Raw genomic sequence first — 19,448 nt, 5'->3', positions numbered from 1 at the left:
CTGCACCCCTCTTCCCCCTCCCTCTTCTCCTTTTCTCTCTGTCTCTGTCTCTGTCTCTCTCTCATTACTTGCTACCCACTCCCTGCCCTTGGTCAAGTCTGTTTAATTTCACGAGTAGTTACTGAATTTTTGGCATCTACAATTACTGGATAAGGCCAAATGGGATTTATGTACCCCACAAAGATGATTCCTGCCCATCAAGGTCACACTGCATAAAGGGGGAGACAGACACATACATGTAAGACAACGATTTGAGATGAAATAGAAGCCCTCACAAAATACTATGAGAAAATACGGGATAATAATAACAGCTAACATTGATTGAATGCTTATAATATGGCAGGCACTAGGTTAAGAGCTTCCATGGATTTTCTAATTTAATCCTCACCACAGCCCTATGAGGCAGGTACTAATGTCATTCTCATTTTATAGCTAGTTTACTAGTTAACTAGGTTTCCCAGCTAGTTATTGGCAGAGCTAAGTCCCTACTTCTGCCTGGTGTGCCCTTTGCTCCTGCCACCTGGCCAGGTCCCATCCTTGATGCTCCTGAACAGAACCCACCTGGTCTTCCCAGACACACCCATTTGGAGACAGTGGAGCCCAGTGGAAGCACACAGACCTCAATGTCAGACATTCTTCCTCCACCATCCCTGCACTTACCCTCTGGGGGTGCAGTAGAGAAGCATATTTCCTTTTTTTTTTAATAAATGTATTTATTTTATTTATTTATTTCTGGATGCTTTGGGTCTTTGTTGCTGCGTGCGGGCTTTCTCTAGCTGCGGCTAGCGGGAGCTACTCTTCATTGCAGTGCGCGGGCTTCTCATTGCGGTGGCTTCTCTTGCTGCGGAGCACAGGCTCTAGGCGTGCAGGCTTCAGTAGTTGTGGCACACAGGCTCAGTAGTTGTGCCTCATGGACTCTAGAGTGCAGGCTCAGTAGTTGTGGCGCACAGGCTTAGTTGCTCCACGGCATGTGGGATCTTCCCGGACCAGGGCTCGAACCTGTGTCCCCTGCACTGGCAGGCGGATTCTTAACCACTGCACCACCAGAGAAGCCCCAAGAAGCATATTTTCAAAAACGCCTAGAGGATTTATGTCTTGGGACAGGTTTCCCAGAAGCAGATCCTGAAATGAGGACTCACATGCAAGAGATTCATTAGGGAAGTGCTGTCGGTAGAAATCAGTGAGTAGAGTGGGAGAGGCAGGACAGCAAAGAGTGGCTTCAGCCTGGTCCCCTGAGAGGCCTGGAGTATAAACCTTACTGCAGGCAATGAGCCAGGCTTTCATGGTCACATATCAGTGATAAGTGAAGGCGCTTCCTGGGGGACAGAAAGTCCCAGGCTTTCCTCCTGTGCAGGAAAAGGTTTCCAGTAGGCTGAGAGCAGTCCTGCAAAGAAGAGCCACAGGCACAGGCTCTTGGGAGAGAAAGCACAGGGAAGAGGCGGTAGGATGCCCAGGCACATAGACGCCGCCAGAGGAGTGTGGAGAGCTGACCCTCCCTGCTGTGGAGGGGCACGGCAGAATCTCCATGTGGGGCAAGAAGGGGAGGATGACCCGTCTTTCCCCTCCCTAGCCCACCCGATCTTATCCCGCTTCAATAAGTGCTGTCCTAGAATTCTGCAGGGGAAGTCAAGTTATGTCCTAGTAGAGAGGAGAGCATGGATCGGTTACAGTGGCTTGAGGAGAGTGTAAATTCAATAGGAAGTCAACTAAATAGAAATAACATCCCAGGCACTGAGTAATGCTAGTATTACCTTACTTATTACGTAATACCTCTTGGTTGGTAACGGTGTGGCAGGTGTGTTAAACGCTGCACGTGGATTATCTTTCTTAATCCTCACCTCTAAATGTCTGAATCCAGAGCCCACACTCTTAACCACTCCCTATCTGCCTCCTTTTATGATTAGGTTTATCAGTCAGAGTTCATTCAGGTGAGCAGAGCCACCATGCACTTTATGGGGATAAGGGGGTTATTACAGGAATGAGACTGCCCAAAAGTGGGACAAGCTGGGGAAGTGAAGGTCTGAAGGGAACTGTGGGATGATCAGAGAGGAGTCACTAGGCCTTGAGAACTAGCTGGGATCTATCTGTGGGCACATCTGTCTGTCACAGTGTCTGACAACAGAGATCTCCTCAGAGCAGCTGAGGCTCCCGTTCTACTTTCCAAATCTCACACCAGGTCCTCTTTTGACCAACTCAAACTCACAGCCCTGTCAGGAAGGAGATGCTGGAAGCGTACTTCCCAGCTTAACCAAACTGAGTTAGCACAACCCAGTACATTAGAATATCTTTGATGTAGATGAGAATATAACTGACCAGACACCAAGCTGCAGAAGAAAGTCAGGGTCACATTTGTGTATGTTTATCTCCCCATTTTTAATGGTTGCATAGCGTTTTGGTAACACGGACCAGTTTACTTGTCAGCAGCACTTCAGAGCTCTCTCTAAGGACTAAGCAGAGTGTCTAGTACATAGCAGATGCTCAGCAAATATTGGATGAAGGAATGGATGCTGAAGGACTAGAGTCCCCGTGGGGCAACATCAACTCTTACTCATAAACTCCAGCAGATATCTGACAATCCCACAGGAGCCGGAAGTGACCTTATTCCTCCAGGCAAGTGGGACGTAATTCTGCTCACCAGCATACCGCTGTTTTCCAGGAAGAACTGATCACCACCTTTTTTTCCTCCCTTGTCCCGACAATCCCTTTAATCGCCCTCCTTCCTCGTGCACATTGGGGTGGGGCTCCAACACTCACATTTGTTCCTTGAAAACTTACCTTTTGGCCACAGCTGGGCCAATCAGAGTCTCTCTCCTAGAAATTTGGAATTAAGATCAAGAAAGATATTGAACTTTTATGCATGGTAAACAATAAAACAAGCATAAAGAAATACAGAGGAGTAGAAGGATCATCAATAATAGTGCGATAACTAACAGGCAAAAGACATTTTAGTTTCTTACTTTACACTATACATCCCCCAAATGTAAAAGCTTTTAGAAGCAAGGAACAGAGTGAGAGAAAATATTCACAAAGGACTCATATCCAGAATATACAAAGAACAATAACAGTAAGTAAAAGACAGATAGCCAATAGAAAAATGGGCACAGGACTTTAACAGGTCCTTCACAAGAGAGGTTACTGAAATGGTTAATAAACATACGAAAAAATGTTCCATTTCATTAATCATCAGGAAAATGCAGATTAAAACTGCAAGACACCATTATACAGCAGAATGAATAAAATGAAGAAAGCTGACAATACCAATTGTTGGCAAGAATGTGGAACAACCAGAGCGCTTGCTCACTGATGGTGGCACTGTCTATTGGTACAGTCAAACACTGTGGAACTGCATACTCTTTGGGAATATCTACTGAAGCCCATCATACATCAATTCCACTTGTAGGCATATGCCCAAGAGAAATGTGTACTTAACTTTACCAAAGACATATTCAAGAATATTCATAGCAGGACTTCCCTGGTGGCACAGTGGTTAAGAATCCGCCTGCCAATGCAGGGGACACGGGTTCGAGCCTTGGTCCGGGAAGATCCCACATGCCGCAGAGCAATTAAGCCCATGCACCGCAACTACTGAGCCTGCGCTCTAGAGCCAGTGAGCCACAACTACTGAAGCCCACACACCTGGAGACCATGCTCCACCACCACAATGAGAAGCCCGCGCACCGCAACAAAGAGTAGCCCCCACTTGCCGCAAATAGAGAAAGCCCGCACACAGCAACAAAGACCCAACACAGCCAAAACCAAACAAACAAATAAATAAACAAATAAATTTATATAAAAGAAAAAAGAATATTCATAGCAATGGTATCTATAATAGTTTTAATCTAGAAACTCTCAAATGTCCATCAAGAGTAGAATGGATAAGGGGACTTCCTTCATGGTCCAGTGGTTAAGGCTCCATGCTCCCAATGCAGGGGGCCCGGGTTTGATCCCTGGTCAGGGAACTAGATCCCGCATGCTGCAACTAGAAGATCCCGCGCATCATGATGAAGATCCCGCGTGCCGCAACTAAGACCCAGCACAGCCAAATAAATAAATAAATTTTTTTTAAAAAAAGAAAAGAGTAGAATGGATAAAACACATTGTGGTATAACAACATAATGGAATGCCATACAGCAGTGAGAACGAATGAACTACAACTTATATATATGAATGAACTACAATTTATATATATAACATATATAAATCTCACAGATATTATGTTGAATGAAAGAAGTACTTACTACATGATTTCATTTATGTAAAGAACAGGCAAAACTAATGTCTGCTGTTAGAAGTCAGGTTATTGGTTACCTTTGGGGGTAGTAACTGGCAGGGGAAATGGATTCTGGGGATGCTGGTAATGCTCTGTTTCTTGATCCGAATCGGGGTAATGGAGTGTGCTCAGTTTGTGAAAATTGCACTAAACTGTACACTTACAATACATGCTCTTTTCTTCACTATATATTGTACTTCACTGTAAAATTTTTTAAAATGACTTTTAGGTGCTCTAACTTTTAGGAACAGATTAGTTGCCTGCCTGCACCTAAACCTGCCAACAACTTCCATAGTTACCCTTCACAGTGACCCTGAGGGCAATGAAGGCAAGGGAAACCGTAAGGGTGCAGAGAGCCTCTCAAACTTTTTGAGATGAATATTTTCCCAAGTCAGAGTTTACATAGATAAAGAAATGTAAGTAGTATTTCTACAGAGAGGTGGCTTGGGGGGAGGGAGTGGGGGATGGGACAGACTTTAGCTGCTCTAATATCCTTTAGCGCTCCACCCAGCTTATCCTAAGTAAATTTGCAATCTATTTTTTAATAGATTGTGCTTAATATGATATACAAATGTCACTTCAGCCATCCCATATAAACAACAATATAGGAAAAAGGTCCTGTGCCTGCTCTGCAAACAGTTATCCTGAGACAGGAAGGAAGGGGGCAGGGCCCAATCATTAAAAGAATGGCACAACCATTAAGAAGAACAGGATACCTGGCTTCCCTGGTGGCGCAGTGGTTGAGAATCTGCCTGCCAATGCAGGGGACACGGGTTCGAGCCCTGGTCTGGGAAGATCCCACACGCCGCGGAGCAACTAGGCCCGTGAGCCACAGTTACTGAGCCTGCGCGTCTGGAGCCTGTGCTCCGCAACAAGAGAGGCCGAGATAGTGAGAGACCTGCGGCCTGCGCACCGCGGTGAAGAGTGGCCCCTGCTTGCCGCAACTAGAAAAAGCCCTCACACAGAAACGAAGACCCAACACAGCCATAAATAAATAAATAAATAAATAAATGAAATTAAAAAAAAAAAAAAAAAAAGAACAGGATACCACAAAGCCGATTAGACCCTACTAGGCCCAAGATGGCAGAAGAGTTGACTTCCAGTATACCTAGAGACTCATTACACACTCACTGTAATACATTAGCATGCTAAATGACACCCACAGGTGCCATGACAGTTCCAAGGCCAACCAAAAAAGGTCCAAAAGTGGGTGGTGCCCCAATTCCTGGAAATCCCCACCCCTTCTCCAAGATGTTAGAATATTTCTCTCACTTGTTAGGCTATGAAATTACCCAGCCCTTAAAAACTAACCACCCCCGCACCTCTGGTGCTCTTGCCTTCTGAGATGGCTCACGCTCTGCGGAGTGGGTATCTCCCTACATAAACCTTTCACTTAGTATGGCTCGCTCTTGAATTCTTTCCAGCGAGAAGCCAAGGACCCTCACTTGGCAGCCTGTCCCAGGGACTCACCCGAGACCTGGGACATGACCATCCTCTCGTGCCCCATTTTTTCCTACAACAGTCCCAGCCACCAGCCCCTCCCCAAACCTTCTGGCAATCAGATTTGTTTCCTAAAAACTCCCATGTCTAAGAGTGCTGCCCGAATGCCGGATTGCCTGTTAACTCCTGGTTTGACTCTTGTGGAAGTCAAGCGGGGAAGGTGGACGCACCCTCTGACAATATTTCATAAATCCTTGGTTCTGAAGTCATTATGACCATGGAGTGTGGCAGAAAAAAGCCAGTCTGGCAGCAGCTCAGAATTGTCCCTGTCCCTCTGCAGAACACAATTCTCCACCAACAGCTAGACTCCAGTTCTATACACCAGCAAATCTCTCTCTACCCTTGCTCTTCTCAAGCTTCTACAAACCCTATTCTGAATCCCCACCAGCCACCCCGCCCCCCTCCTCACCCCGCCATGGTTCACCCCGACAGAACCCAATCTATCTGGTTTAAATGAGTTCCACACATAGTCCCTAAGCCTCCACCCTCTTTATTCTTATGGAATTTTTGGCTACTATGCAAATAGATCGAGTGAATTTTATTCAAGAGGCAAAATAAGAGGTGGGGTGTAATTGACAAACTAATTTGTTAATTTATTCAATAAGGTGCCAGCATTGTGGTGCAAGTTACAGGGAATGGGAAAAAGTTAATTTGTGTAAATCATCAGATTGCATCATTTTCCTACTTAAAACTGTCCAATTTTTTCCCATGTTGGAATAAAAGCCAGACAACAAACACTTGGGGGAAAAAACTCGTTTAAAATTACAATTATTTTTATTTGTCTTTAGTTATGAAATTTATTCTAAAGCGATACAAGAAGGCAAAGGTGATGGAATTCTTGACTTATGTGTCGTTTTAAACGTTGTTTGCCCAGTGGACAGAAACGGAGGGGCGAACCGCGCGGTACCAACTCCAATTGTCATTAAACTCTCCCGTACCCCACATTAGGAGTCTTCCTTTTTGCAACACTTTATTACAAACATCGCGATAACAGAGCGGTCCCTTTGGCCCCTCCCCTCAAGCCAACTCAACCCACCCACTTCTCGCCTGACGTCAGCGGCGCGCCGGAGCGCGTGAACACCGGGGGAGGAAGTGCTCTCGGCGGAAGTGATCGCTGCGTGAATCATGGGTGGGATGATCGCCGGCCGGCTCTATCTAAGGCTGCTGCGCGCATCCTCCAAGTCCATGGCTAAGAGCCCACTCGAGGGTGTGCCCCCCTCCAGGGGTCTACACGCGGGTCGCGGGCCCAGAAGGCTCTCCATCGAAGGCAACATTGGTAAGGGCCGGAAAGTAGCTGCCAAGCCTCGGCCTCCGCAGAGCAGGTGCCTGAAAGGTTGGGAAAGGGGGCCTGGAACCCCCTCCCTCTCAAGCAGATGCGGCCGGACTGCTTGTTCTGAGCTGCCAAACCTTTCCCCTCTCAAGGTGCGCTGTGGGCCTTTGCCAGTTGGATTTTTCGACGTCAGGCCTCAGTACTCTCCCACAGGGACACGTCTATTGAGGCATAAAAGCCACGCAGTCCGTAGATAGGACAAGAGCTAGCTTGTTTTGGTAAAGAAAAATGGAAGCGACAAGGAGCAGGGTGCAATTTCTTTGTTCTCCTAAGGTAAGGTTGCCAGATTTAAGGGAGAAAAAGAGGATGCCCATTTAAAATAGCATTTCCGATAACGAATAATATTTTAGTGTAAATGTGTCCTATGCAATGTTTGGGACATACACTAAAAAAAAAAAATCTAAAATTCAAATTTAAGTGGGTGTCCTTATTTTATCTGGCAACCCTACCCTAAGAGAGTTACTAAACTCCAGTCATTCAAATACCACTTTCACTATTTTTGCCATGTCTCTTTGCTGTTCCCACTATAATTTCTTAGCATTTTTCTTAGAAGCAACTCACTTTTTAAACTTAAAAACGTGTGTTAAATTAAAAATAACTGTTATAAGAGAGAATAGAAGTCCAGTACCTTAAATAAAAATAATATAAAAATAAAATGAAAGCAAAACATTTCAGTGTTACTAGATGTTTCTAATGTTACTAAATTCTTACTTGAGGCTTTTACCTGCTAAAGTGCTGAGCCCTAAAAAGGGATTAGCAAGTGTTAAGTATTGAAGACATTCTAGCAGCAAACTGAGAGTTTCTCAGTTTACAAATTAAACATGTAGCCCTTTGAGCAACTTCCATATTCCAGCACTGTTCCTGGCACTGAGGATACAGCAGTGAACAGAACAAATAAAAGTCTCTGCTCTCAGGGAACCCTAGTAGAGAGAGACAGACTATAAACAATATAAAGTAAGCAAAGTAAACAGTATGTTAGATAATAATGAGTGTGATGGAGAAAATTCAGGGATGAGGGATTGAGGGAAGTTGCAATTTTAAATTGAATGATCAAGACAGGCCTCACTGAGAAAGTGACATTTGAGCAAAAACCTGAAGAAGGTGAAGGAGTGAACCATGTGGATAATGGGGAGAAGAATCTTCCAGGCAGAGGGAAGACCAAGTGCAAAGGCCCTGAGGTGGGAAGTGTGTTCAGGGAACAGGCGGAAAGCCGTTGTGGCTGGAGTGGAGTGCGCAAGGGGGAAGGTGGGGGGAGATGAGGTCAGTTGGTAAGGGGTGGCTAGATTGTATAGACTGTATAGTCCATTATGGATTTTTACTCTGATTGAGATGGGAAACTGTTGGAAGGTTTGAGCAGTCAAGTGACATGATACGACTTAGATTATAAAAAGATCACTCTGGCTGATATGTTGAAAATAGAAGGTGTCAGGAAGTTGTTGCAATGATGAGTTATGGTGTGTTGGACCAGGATGGTAACAGTGGAGGTGGTGAGGAGTGATTAGATTCTACTTTCATTTAAGGTAGGGTACACTGGATTTGGTAACAGGAGGATGTGGAGTATAAGATAAAGAGGGGTCAGTGATGACTCTAATCATTTTGGCCTGAGCAACTTGAAAGACGGAGTTCCAGTTTTCTTAGATGGAGAAGTGTGGGAAGAACAGCCTGGGGGCAGAGGGTCAAGTTTTTGGTTTTAGGCATGTTAGGTTTTTATATGCTTACTAGATACATAAGTAGGGTTGTTGAATAGTCAGTTGGATATATGAGTCCAGAGTTGAGAGTCTCCCTGGACTGGAGTTATACATGTAGATGGTATTTAAAGCCAGGAGCCTATGTGTGTTTATGAAAAGGACCACGTCCTGGGCACACAAATGTTAGAGAGATTCAGGCGATGGGGAGGAACCAGCAAAAGAGACTGAAAAGGAATGACCACTGAAATAGGAGGAAAGACATAAGAATGATATGCTGGAAACCAAGCGAAGGTGTTCGGGGAAGGAATGATCGACTGTGTAATGCTGTTTAAGTAATGGAGCTCTTTGGTGAACTTGAACAATTTATAGGAGTGGGAGGGGTGAAAGTCTGATTGCATAAGTTCCAGGGGAATGGGAGGTGAGGAATTGGAGACGGTGGGTAAAGACAACTGTTTGCAAGTTTTCCTAGAAAGGGGAGACATGGGGTGGTAGCTGAAATGGGAAGAGGGTTGAAAGGATTGTTGTTGGTTTTTTTTTTTTTCTTTTTGTAAGAGGAATTAGATGATATTTATAAGCTGGTAGAGAGGGAAAAGACTGGTAAAACAGGAGAGAGGATAGACTTGCCAGAGTGATTTTAGTAAGCAAGAAGGAATGGGATCTCTTGCCCAGGTGGAGAGAGGTTGGCTGTAGCTAGGAGCACAGTTTATCCCTAATCACGGGGAGAATGGCAACATAAATGATTACTGACTCGAGCAGGCGTGGCAGGAACTTGGGGAAGGTGTTCTGGTTGTGTCTGTTTTCTCAGTGAAATAAGAAGAGAGATCAGCTAAGAGTGAGTGTGAGGAGAGAGGAAAGGCATGAAATAGTCTGGTGAGTGAGCAGAAGAAATATAGAATTGCTGGGCAGCGTTAAGGACCCATTTGGACTTAGTGGTCTTGAATTTAAAGTGAGACCAGTCACCACAGCTGTGTGTTTTTCTCCAGCCAAATCAGAAACATTGAAAGGAATGAGAAGGGCTGCCTGCCTCCTGGTGTTATTTAAAGATGTTCTGTCCTGTACTTTGGGAAACATGCCCCTAAAGGAAGCTCTGTCCTGAGAGCCCAGAGTATTTCACAAAGTAAGTGGTTTGGACAGACCGTCAGGTGAGGTTTGAGCTGCCTCTCCCAATTTTCCTGACCTTTCCTTCTTCACCTTTCCAGATTTCTGTGCATCCTTCTTGCTTGCTCATGTGGGCGAGGCTCGCTGAGTGTCTTACTGTGGAGTTAGACTCAGATGTGGTACAGCTCCTCTCCTTTAAGGAACTCACAACTAAGTGGGAGGAGCAGACTTCTAAACATAATTTCTGTGCGGTGTGATGAGTGCTATGTTTGGACATGGAAACTCAGAATCTCTGGGGTAGGAATTCCTACCCCAGAGGAAAGAGTGTTCCAGGCACAGGAAGTAACACTTGCCAACGCAGAGCCTGAAGAAACATGCAGTTTTAATATCAGGCTTGTGCCTGGAGTTTAAAGGGCCTGTGAGGGGATAGCAGAACAAGAGTTTGGAAGGGTAGGATATGCCAGATGTTGAACAGCTAGGAGTTTCCCATGTAGGCTGTGGGAGGATACTGAAGACTTAAAGCCAGTATGTGCCATGGCCAGATTAATTTTTAAAAGGGAATTGGCTAGAATGAATAAATAAAAAGAAAACTTCATAAAGCAGGCACCTTGTATGTCTCGTTTGCTATAGTACCCATCGTACCTTGCATCCAATTTGTTGAATGTATGAATAGGAACAGAGTTTGGAGTAGACAGACTAGATTTTGTGGCTATTGTAGTCGCTGGAGGGAGGGAAGATGTAGGCCTGAACAGAGAGAATGGCGGAACAGAGAAGACATGATGGTTTGAGAAAGAGTTTGGAAGTGGGATTGACAGGACTTGGTGGCCACTTGGAGGTGAGGGATAAGGAGGTTTAATTTGGACACTGACTCTGAAAACTGAGGATGGGAATAAAGGAAGAGGAAGTCTGGGGAGGTAAGAGTGATGCTTGGAGGAGGTGCCTCTGAGACAAACAGAGATAGATGTTCTGAGGTAGATTAGGGTAAGTGCCTGCAGTGAAGAGACAGACTGGAGCTGAGATCTCAGCTATGGAAGTTGTTGACTTGTGGGGGTAGTTGTTGAAGCCTTGGAAGTGAATGCAGTTGCCTAAAGAAAGTGTGACTAATGAGAAGTGGACTGGGGGACCTTAATCTGGCTCTTTCTGGTTTTGTCTCCTATTATTCTCCATCACCCCACACACTGTGATGACTCTCCCCGGGCAGAATGGTGCACCTCCTCCTCTGTGTGCTCACATAACATTTTGTACCCTCAACTGCTGCAAGCACTTGAGTTCTGTTGAGATTGTCTGCACCTGCAGTACCTTCCCTGGGTTAGCCACGTAGTGTCTTGTTCATCTTTGTGTCACCAGCACCTAACCAACACCTGGCCCATTGTACTCATTCAGTGTTTACCAGATGCTTGAATCCTGTGCTGTGATATCCATGTGGAAGTTAGTCATTGGTGTCCACAGAGGAAATATGGTAAACTGCTTTTACTATCACATCAAATAGTTATCTTGTTCTCTAACCACAGGTGGCATCCCCCCCAAATGAGAGTATCCATTCAGGAAACCTGAACAGGGGAAGGTGAACCCCTGTCCCAGCTGAAGTTAGATATGTTTATCATAGAGTTAGATATGCTTTTCTTGTAGTCCTGCTGCTCTAAATCCTAATCTGATCCTGTGGGTGCAGATAGCAGCATGTAAGGAAAATGGATCAGTGAAGTAGCAAGTAATGGCATCTAGCCTGTGTTATGAGCCGTATGCCATGTGTGATTAAGAGTCAAAAGCTTGGAACCTAGAATCCCTTAAAATCTAAAAAATAAAATACCTAGCCTATCTATTAAGTGTGTTCATCACTAAAGTGTATTATCGCCTTCCAAAGCCAGTTATTTTATGATTACCAACCTAAATTGAAGAAACGATCGCCGCAGAAAATACTGTCAGTGAGTCAACTCAGGCTAGTCTCACTTTGTTTTGTTTTATTTTGTTTTTGTTTTTTCATTTTGATTTTTCAAAGACCCAACAGAGAAGAAACCTCACTTTTGCCATCTAGAGACTTGTACGTAAAGCAGTGGAGAGCTTCCCTTAATAACATATCCTCCAGCATTCAAAATTAGTGATTTAACATCACTAATGTCATCTTTTACTTTCATTAAGTGTAAACATTTGGGCAAGAATCCTAGGGAAAAAAAAGACCTATTTAATCCAAACATTGTATCCAATATACAATGTTTGGAATAAGTTGGATTCTCTGTTTTTGTTATTCACCTCATTCCATCCACCCATCTCCATTCTTAGCAACTGGCCAGATACTCAGGATGCAAAGGAAATAAGGTTAGTCCCTGTCTTCAGAAAGTGAGCTCCCAGTCTATCTGGAGAGAGTGGTGAGTCAACAAATAATTACAGTGTGATGCCTCTGTAGACCAGAGCAGGCAGTAATTAACTCTGCCCAAGGATAAAGTGGAGCTGGAGAGAGTTCAAGGAGACCTCACTGAGAAGGCGACAGTGAAAGGATGAATCAACTGGTGGGCAGAGGTGGTGAGGGCATTCCAGATCAGCAAGGGTCTTGTGCTAAACACAGAAGTTTGAGTTGTACTCTGGAAGCTGTGAGGAACTTTTTTTTAAAAAACAAATTTTTTTTTCTCATGAAAAGAAGATAAAAGTAATCAGGGCTGAAATATATCAAGTTTCTTTTAAGTCAGCTGAGTGATTTTTTTTTCCCAGAATGCTTTTAGGCTCAGAGCCTATTTGATCCTGGGTGCTTAGCCTCAATATAAGTTCCCTGAGGGCAGCATCTCAGCTCACTTCATCATTTTAGTTATAGTGCCCACCATTAGTGGCTACTCTGTAAACATCTGTTGGTTGAATGAATGAATGCAGCATCAAATGTAGTTCCTGAAATAAAGGCTTTAAATTTTCTTTGGAAGAATTTTTTTGTTTAAAGATAGGCAGCTTTATATTTACTGCTTTTGTTTGCTTTTTGGTACAGGGTTTTACATCTTGTTCAGAAGAAAATGCCTGAAGATGATGGTATATTTAAGAGGCTGCCATGAACTACAACTGTATTAAATTTAAAATTATACATCATTTTGAGTGTTACATCAGATACTATTATCTTACTACTAGGTTTTAGTATAATGTAGCTATAACAGGCATTGTAGTTTATAGAAAAATTTGTGGGAGAAAAGAACTATTATTTAGGAAGAGATGAATGTTAACAACAGAACTCTTTGGTCCAGCTTGTGGAATGACGATCCTGGTGCTAATAAAAATCAACATGTGGATATAATGTACTCTAACAAAGTACCTCCCACCCTTTCTCAACTCATGGCACACATAATAAAGTACAGTGATAGCCAAGGCCCTAAAGGAAGGTTTAGTGCTACTTATGACATCTGATACCTCCCAAATTTCATGATATTAAAAAGTATATTGAAAGAGAACAGTTAAGCCGGGATCTAACTTAATTGTGATAAGTCTGAGATAATGATATCAAAAGAGGCTAGTGCTCAGCATAGAGGCCAGAAGGAGGCATTTGTCAGTTGGCCCAGTGTTGCCTGAAGAAGAGAGACTTTGGTGCATACAGATGTTCTGCTCACTAGGAGGAGGCCAGTGGAAAACCAGAGAGCGCCATTCTTACGAGGCCCCTGGGAATACTTTAAAACATTTGTCTTAAAAAAAATACAAAACTTCTTAAAAGGAAGACAAAAACTATTACAGTCAGATATCATAGCCTTAAAAAAGTTATGTCTAGGTTTAATATAAATACATAATTTTGAATTATTTTTTAAAATAATTATTCCATATCTGTGGGTGGTGCCTGGCACAGCTGAGTTTCCTTGGAATGCAGTTTAAGAAATGCCGCCCTATGGAAAATTACCCAGGCTCTCCAAGCCCTACAGCATCATGGATGGCAAAGCTCCTAGGACCTTCCACCACCATTTACTGTCATTCTTTGCTGAAACTCTGGAGTCTCATTGCTAAACTGGATTTCCAAAAGCTTTGGAATGGGGACTGGTGTGCAAGGTGGGGGTGTTGCCCTGGTGTGACTGTTCCAGTAATTGGAACTGTATATTTCCCATTACATCTCATTTATTGGCATTCCGGGTTTTGTGTGTTTAAATGGCATAAGTCGGTTTCTCAGAGTACTGACTGCCCTTGGGTGAACTAATAGTGTCTGATCTCAGAGGTGAAGTTGGCACGCCCTAACCCTCAGGGCCCTTCCTTTCCATCTGCAATCGTTCCTTGGGTAGTTGTTTTTAACTTTTAAAAAATTTAAGTAATTCTAACAACCATTCAACCCCACCCATCTAACAAATCAGTTACCTTCATCTTTTCATATTAATTAAAATAATTTTTCAACCCATAGCCAGAGACCATGTTTTAGGCTTAATCACCAACCTGCAATCTAAATATTGACTATCTGTGCCAAATATTTTAAAGTAGGGACTATTCAGGACGGGTAGGTATCTGATAATAAACAAATTCAACCAATTTGTAATTCCTGCAACTCTGTTGGGCACTCCATGACAAGCCCAAAGGGTTTTATTTAGTAGTCTGGGATGTGGTTTTGGAACCCATATTTTTAAAAAACCACCTCTGTTGATTGTGATCAGATTGTTCTAGATAGCAATCTCCAATATAAGTCTGCATCACGATCACTTGGGGCATGCTTTAAAAATGTGGATTCCTGGGATCCAACCTCAGAGATTCAGATCCTGTTAGGAAACCAAAATTGAGGCTCATGAAACAAAACAATTAAATGCTAAATGTATCAGAGGCAGTTAATAAATATTGCTTGTTTGATTGAACTGCCCAAGGTGGTAGGAATTTGGTGTGAGCTGGAGATGTCCTGAACTTTGCGGAAGAGGTGGGCCTTATGCTTAGTGCGGGAAGGGATTTAGACACAGGCTGAGCAGAGCAGGGGAAGGCATTTGTTCACTGAAGTGTGGGAGGAGCAGAGGCTGAGCACATGTGCAAAGGCACACAGGAGTTGGGTGGAGGTGGGACTCAGAGATGAGCGTGACTGTACAAGATGTACAGATTTATGTGTTTGTTCTTTACCCTGTGTGTTCAGAGAGGAGTTGGAGTGGTGTGTAATAAATGTCAGATATCGGATGTGTGGGCTCTTCTGCTGAGATGTCTCTTTGCTCCTGATCAGTAACCATGAGTGGCTGATAGAATTGACTGGAAGGGTGCCTCCCCCTTCCTCCTCTTCCTTCCATTTGGGTTCCTCCTAAGGGTAGAACTCACTTGAGAAAGATCATCTCTCATAGGGGAGATTGAGCTCCAAGCACATTGTTATGGTTCATGTTTTGATTTTTAACAAATGTGGGTTTCGTAGGGAACTGGAATTAATAATGTATTACATGTTTTATTCGTTCAGCTAGGTCATTAGTCTGGGCTTTGGTTCCTGCCCTGAAGGGACCCCATCTTCTACCTAGAGAAACAGGATTATAGTGGCAGTGATGGGGTCTTACCCAGATTGCCAGGCCAAGCACAAAGGAGCTAATCCAATTTAGAGGCATCAGGGTCCTGAAACCTTCACACAGGAGGTGTATCTGAGCAGAATCTGAAGATTGAGTAGGAGTTGGCCAGGTGACGAGAAAGCATATGCAAAGTCACATTTGCAGCAGACAGATTAGAGCATGATTAGAGTTGCAAAGAGTTTGGTCCAGTGGGAGCTCAGGATGCCTGAAGGGAAGTGAGGCAGAGAGGTCTATGCAAGGGCCAGATTTTGATGTGTTTTATAGGCCATGCTAAAGGGTTTGAATTTTGTTGTGAAGGCAATAGGGAGCTGCCAGAGGATTTTAAGCAGTGTTACTTTGTGTTTAGTGTGGCTGCAGTATGAATGATGGATTGAAGAGGGCAAGGCCAGAGTTAGAGGCAAGAAAGGAAAGCCTGGTCTTGAGCAGGAGGTGGGAATAGAGAGAAAAGGACAGATGTGGAAATTTTAGAAGGCAGGTTCAGAAGCAGTTGGTGGCCACTTGAGGTTTGGCAGAGAAGGAAGAAGTCCTGACTGAGTGGATAGTGCTGTCTTACCCTGAGGTTGGGATATGGGAGAAAACTCAGTTTGGTGGGGAAGATGATGAGTTCATTTACGGAATATATTGACTTTGAGTTGTTTGTAGGACATCCAAGTGGAAATGTCTGGAGGGCTCCTAGATAGTGAGTCTGGAATTCAGGAAGGTATGGGCTAGATGTTGGTGTAAATGGGAAAAGAGAACTTGAATGTTGTGGTACTAGGTTAATTTCATCTCCAAAATATTTCTCAAAGCAATCACTACTTTCCACCTCTTCTGCTCTCTCCTTGGTTGAAGCTACTATTATCTTCTAACTGGTCTGCCTAATTCTACATCAGTGCAACAGCAGGTGGAGTGGTCTTTTAAAAATGAGATGGTCTTTTAAAAATGACATGGTCATTTCCCTGCTTAAAACCCATCATCACTGACATGCCATTGCCCTTAGAATAGAATTCAAACTTTTTACCATGGTACAGGGCCCCATGTGACCTGGCCCTGGCCTGCCTACCAGCCTCTCCACACTCATTTTGAGCCATTCTTCTCCCTCGTTTGACCACACTGTCACTTCAAGGGCACGGATTCCTCTTCTGTCTTCTTGTGCGCCGTTTTTCTCTTTTCCCAACCTTTCCCCCACTCTTGGCCTGACCAGTCCTCGTCTTTCAGGTCTCACCTCAGGTAACACTTTTCAGAGGAACCTTCCTTGATCTCCTGAGCTACATTAGAGCCATCCTGCATTTTTCTTTCCTAGCGCTTAATACAATTTGTTATTAGTTACTCATGTGTTTATTTGGTATCTGTCTCTCGTACAAGCTCTGTGAGGGCAAAATCCATCCTGTGTTTTGTTTACCATTGTACCTCCAGTGCCGGACAGTCTGAGCACATAATAGCACTCCCTGAATATTGGTTAGATTTGTTGAATGAATGAGGGTCATTGTCTTCATTTTCTATCTTGAAAAACTTGTAATTTTTATACTGTCACCGAATAAATAGGACTGTGCGATTCAAGCTTTACAACACACGTAGCTGATTTCATCTACTTTTGAGAGTCTATTCCATTTTTAACTGTTATTAAATACTCTTTTCCTCTGAGAGGTTGGGACATTAAAGTTACAAATCAGATCTTAAGGGTATTTTTCCTCCCTGTTACCTGCATTCATCATGGTGACTCTGGTTAGTCTGACAGTGCTGTGGCTGCTGAGTTTTGAGACTGGAACAACTGGGACGTGTTCCCTTGAGTTGGGCATTTGTGACAGAGTTTAGTAGCAGCCTTCTCCTGCAACCCTGATTTGAGATGCGTCCCAATGCATGCTGTTTGCATTGCAGCTGTGGGAAAATCCACCTTTGTGAAGTTACTCACGAAAACTTACCCAGAGTGGCACGTAGCTACGGAACCTGTAGCAACATGGCAGACTGTCCAGGCTGCTGGCACCCAAAACGTAAGTTTTCAGTTGTGGTGGGTAGTTGGCAGGCATAGGTGAATAAACTAATTGTAATAATCTAATTTGCTCTGAGTAAGTGAAGTAGTCCAGTTTGAATCTCCTTTTTAAAATATCAACACCTTCATTGCCTAAAGCAGACCATGTACACCAGAGAGGATATGACTTGTTTGAATAGGTTTAGTTTTGATTTTCATGGTTTTTACATGTCTATATAAGTGACTGTCTCTGTTCTTTGTGGTTTCCCAAAGCATGTCCAGCCATCCTGGCTTTGAAGATTAATTTTGTCATTCCTACCTTTAAGTATATTACTGAAACTGACCATAAGGATTAGTAGTTAATTATAATGATTTTAACTTATTGATGAAGTCTTAGAAATTGAAAGGGACCTTAGAGAGCATCTTGTCACATTTTGAGTCAATGCAGAAACAATAGCTAACGTTTATATAAAGTGCATACTATGTACAATGCTATCCCAAGCACTGTACATTCCATGTATGCCTCGTGGCTTAAACCCTAGTGTCAGGTATGTTGCTTTGGGAGAGCACCAGTCCTCCAGCCACATCAGTGTGAGTAGGGAAGAACCAATTTGGACGTGAACCCTAGAGGTAGCTGAGGGAGTAGCAGCACCATGCCTCAGTCTCCACAGACTCCTGCAGTCCTGGGAACATTCACTGAGTGCCTCATTCTTGTTTTTACAACCTATTGTTAGAAAGTTCTTGTATGAGCCACTTAGCATACCTGTGACTCTGACTCATTGGTTCAAATTCTGCCTGTTAAGTCTCTTAACTTTTCCACATGGCAACCCTTCATACATTTCTAAGGCAATGATTTGCCTGCTTTTTCTCCCCCTCAAGTCTTCTCTCTTTGAAACCAAATACCATTTTCCTCCAAACTATTTCTCATGCTGAAGTAACTTTGTCTAGGAGGTGTGCTCCAGTTTGTTAGTTTTCCACCTAGATTTTAGTAAGAGTGGTACTCAGAGCTGAACAGGACATTCTGGATGTAGTCTAAATGGTATAGAATATCATAGAACTTGTTCTGGATGCCATTTATGTGTTATTCCAACTTAGGATTGTGTTACCTTTTTTGGCAGACACATAAAACACTTATTGAGGATATTTGTTTTTTAAACTGTCTCCGTATGTGTATATGTATATGTGTGCATGTGTGTGTGTATTTGTGAAATTAACTTTTCCATTTAGAAAATAAATTGTCTTTTTCTGAGTATGCCACAGGTCACCTGTTTCAGGGATTTAAAAATATATCCACAAATCGTTTGATACTCTTTCCTTCAAGAAGTGGACCTTAATTCTCCCCTTGAGTGTGACCTGGACTTAGTGACTTGCTTCTAATGAATACAATGTAGCAGGTTTAACAGTGTGTGACTTTTTATGGTAGGTCATAAAAGACATTGTATCTTCCATCTTGTTCTCTCTTGATCATTTGGCTCTGGTGTTGCCAGCTGCCATATAATGCAGCATACCTGTCTGTGAAGAGGCCCACGCAGCAAGGAACTGAGTCCTCCTGCCAGCAGCTTTGTGAGTGAGTCTTAGAAACAGATCCTTCAATCCCCAGTCAGGTCTTCAGATGACTGTAGCCTCAGCCAATGTCGTGACTGAAATCTCATGGAAAACCTTGAGGCAGAACCACCCAGCTAAGCTGTGTCCCAAATTCCTTTCCAACAGAAACGGATTTAATGAATGTTTTTTGTTTAAACCACTAAATTTTGTCAAAACTTAGATGACTAATACTCCCATAATGCCATTATGCAGAGGTAAAACAGTTAACATTTTTGTCCTTTTAGATTTCTATCTACAAAGGAGAAAATGTATATATTTACATACACATATAAATGTATAGAACATATATACATTTCCTCTTTTAAAACAAAAATTGTGATTGTCTCTTGCGTGTCACTTGTTTTACAAGGTCTTCTTCCTTTCACCTTTACAAGGTAATGTCATTTTAATGGTTGCTGTATACTGCATAATATGGTGTACTGTCATTTAGTTATTCAGTCTTTTATTTGGAATACTTAGTTTTCTAATTTCTCCCTATTATAAACAATGTCACAATGATGAATATTTTTGTAGCTATATCTTTTTTCTTTTTAATAGCTAA

At 43.1% G+C, this 19,448-nt stretch overlaps 1 protein-coding gene across 9 annotated transcripts in view; it reads left to right on the top strand.

The window, feature by feature from the left end:
• Positions 1 to 6,850: 6,850 nt before the first annotated feature.
• Positions 6,851 to 19,448, top strand: part of DGUOK (deoxyguanosine kinase) — a 35,613-nt gene continuing 23,015 nt past the window's right edge. For 6 of the 9 annotated variants that reach the window (XR_451645.2, XR_009009970.1, XM_057558536.1 and 3 more), the window contains exons 1-2: positions 6,851 to 7,046; positions 17,212 to 17,324. Coding sequence is in view for 4 of the 9 variants with exons in the window: in XM_057558536.1 (XP_057414519.1) it covers positions 6,896 to 7,046; positions 17,212 to 17,324 (264 nt within the window). In the remaining 5 variants the exon portion in view is untranslated. The other 3 variants (XM_028168277.2, XM_028168279.2, XM_057558537.1) reach the window with 3 other exon arrangements.

This window comes from Balaenoptera acutorostrata, chromosome 12 (assembly GCF_949987535.1).
Source record: "Balaenoptera acutorostrata chromosome 12, mBalAcu1.1, whole genome shotgun sequence".
Classification (NCBI taxonomy): domain Eukaryota; kingdom Metazoa; phylum Chordata; class Mammalia; order Artiodactyla; family Balaenopteridae; genus Balaenoptera; species Balaenoptera acutorostrata.
The sequence above is the reverse complement of the archived record's forward strand: the minus strand, read 5'-3'. Positions and strand labels throughout refer to the sequence as shown.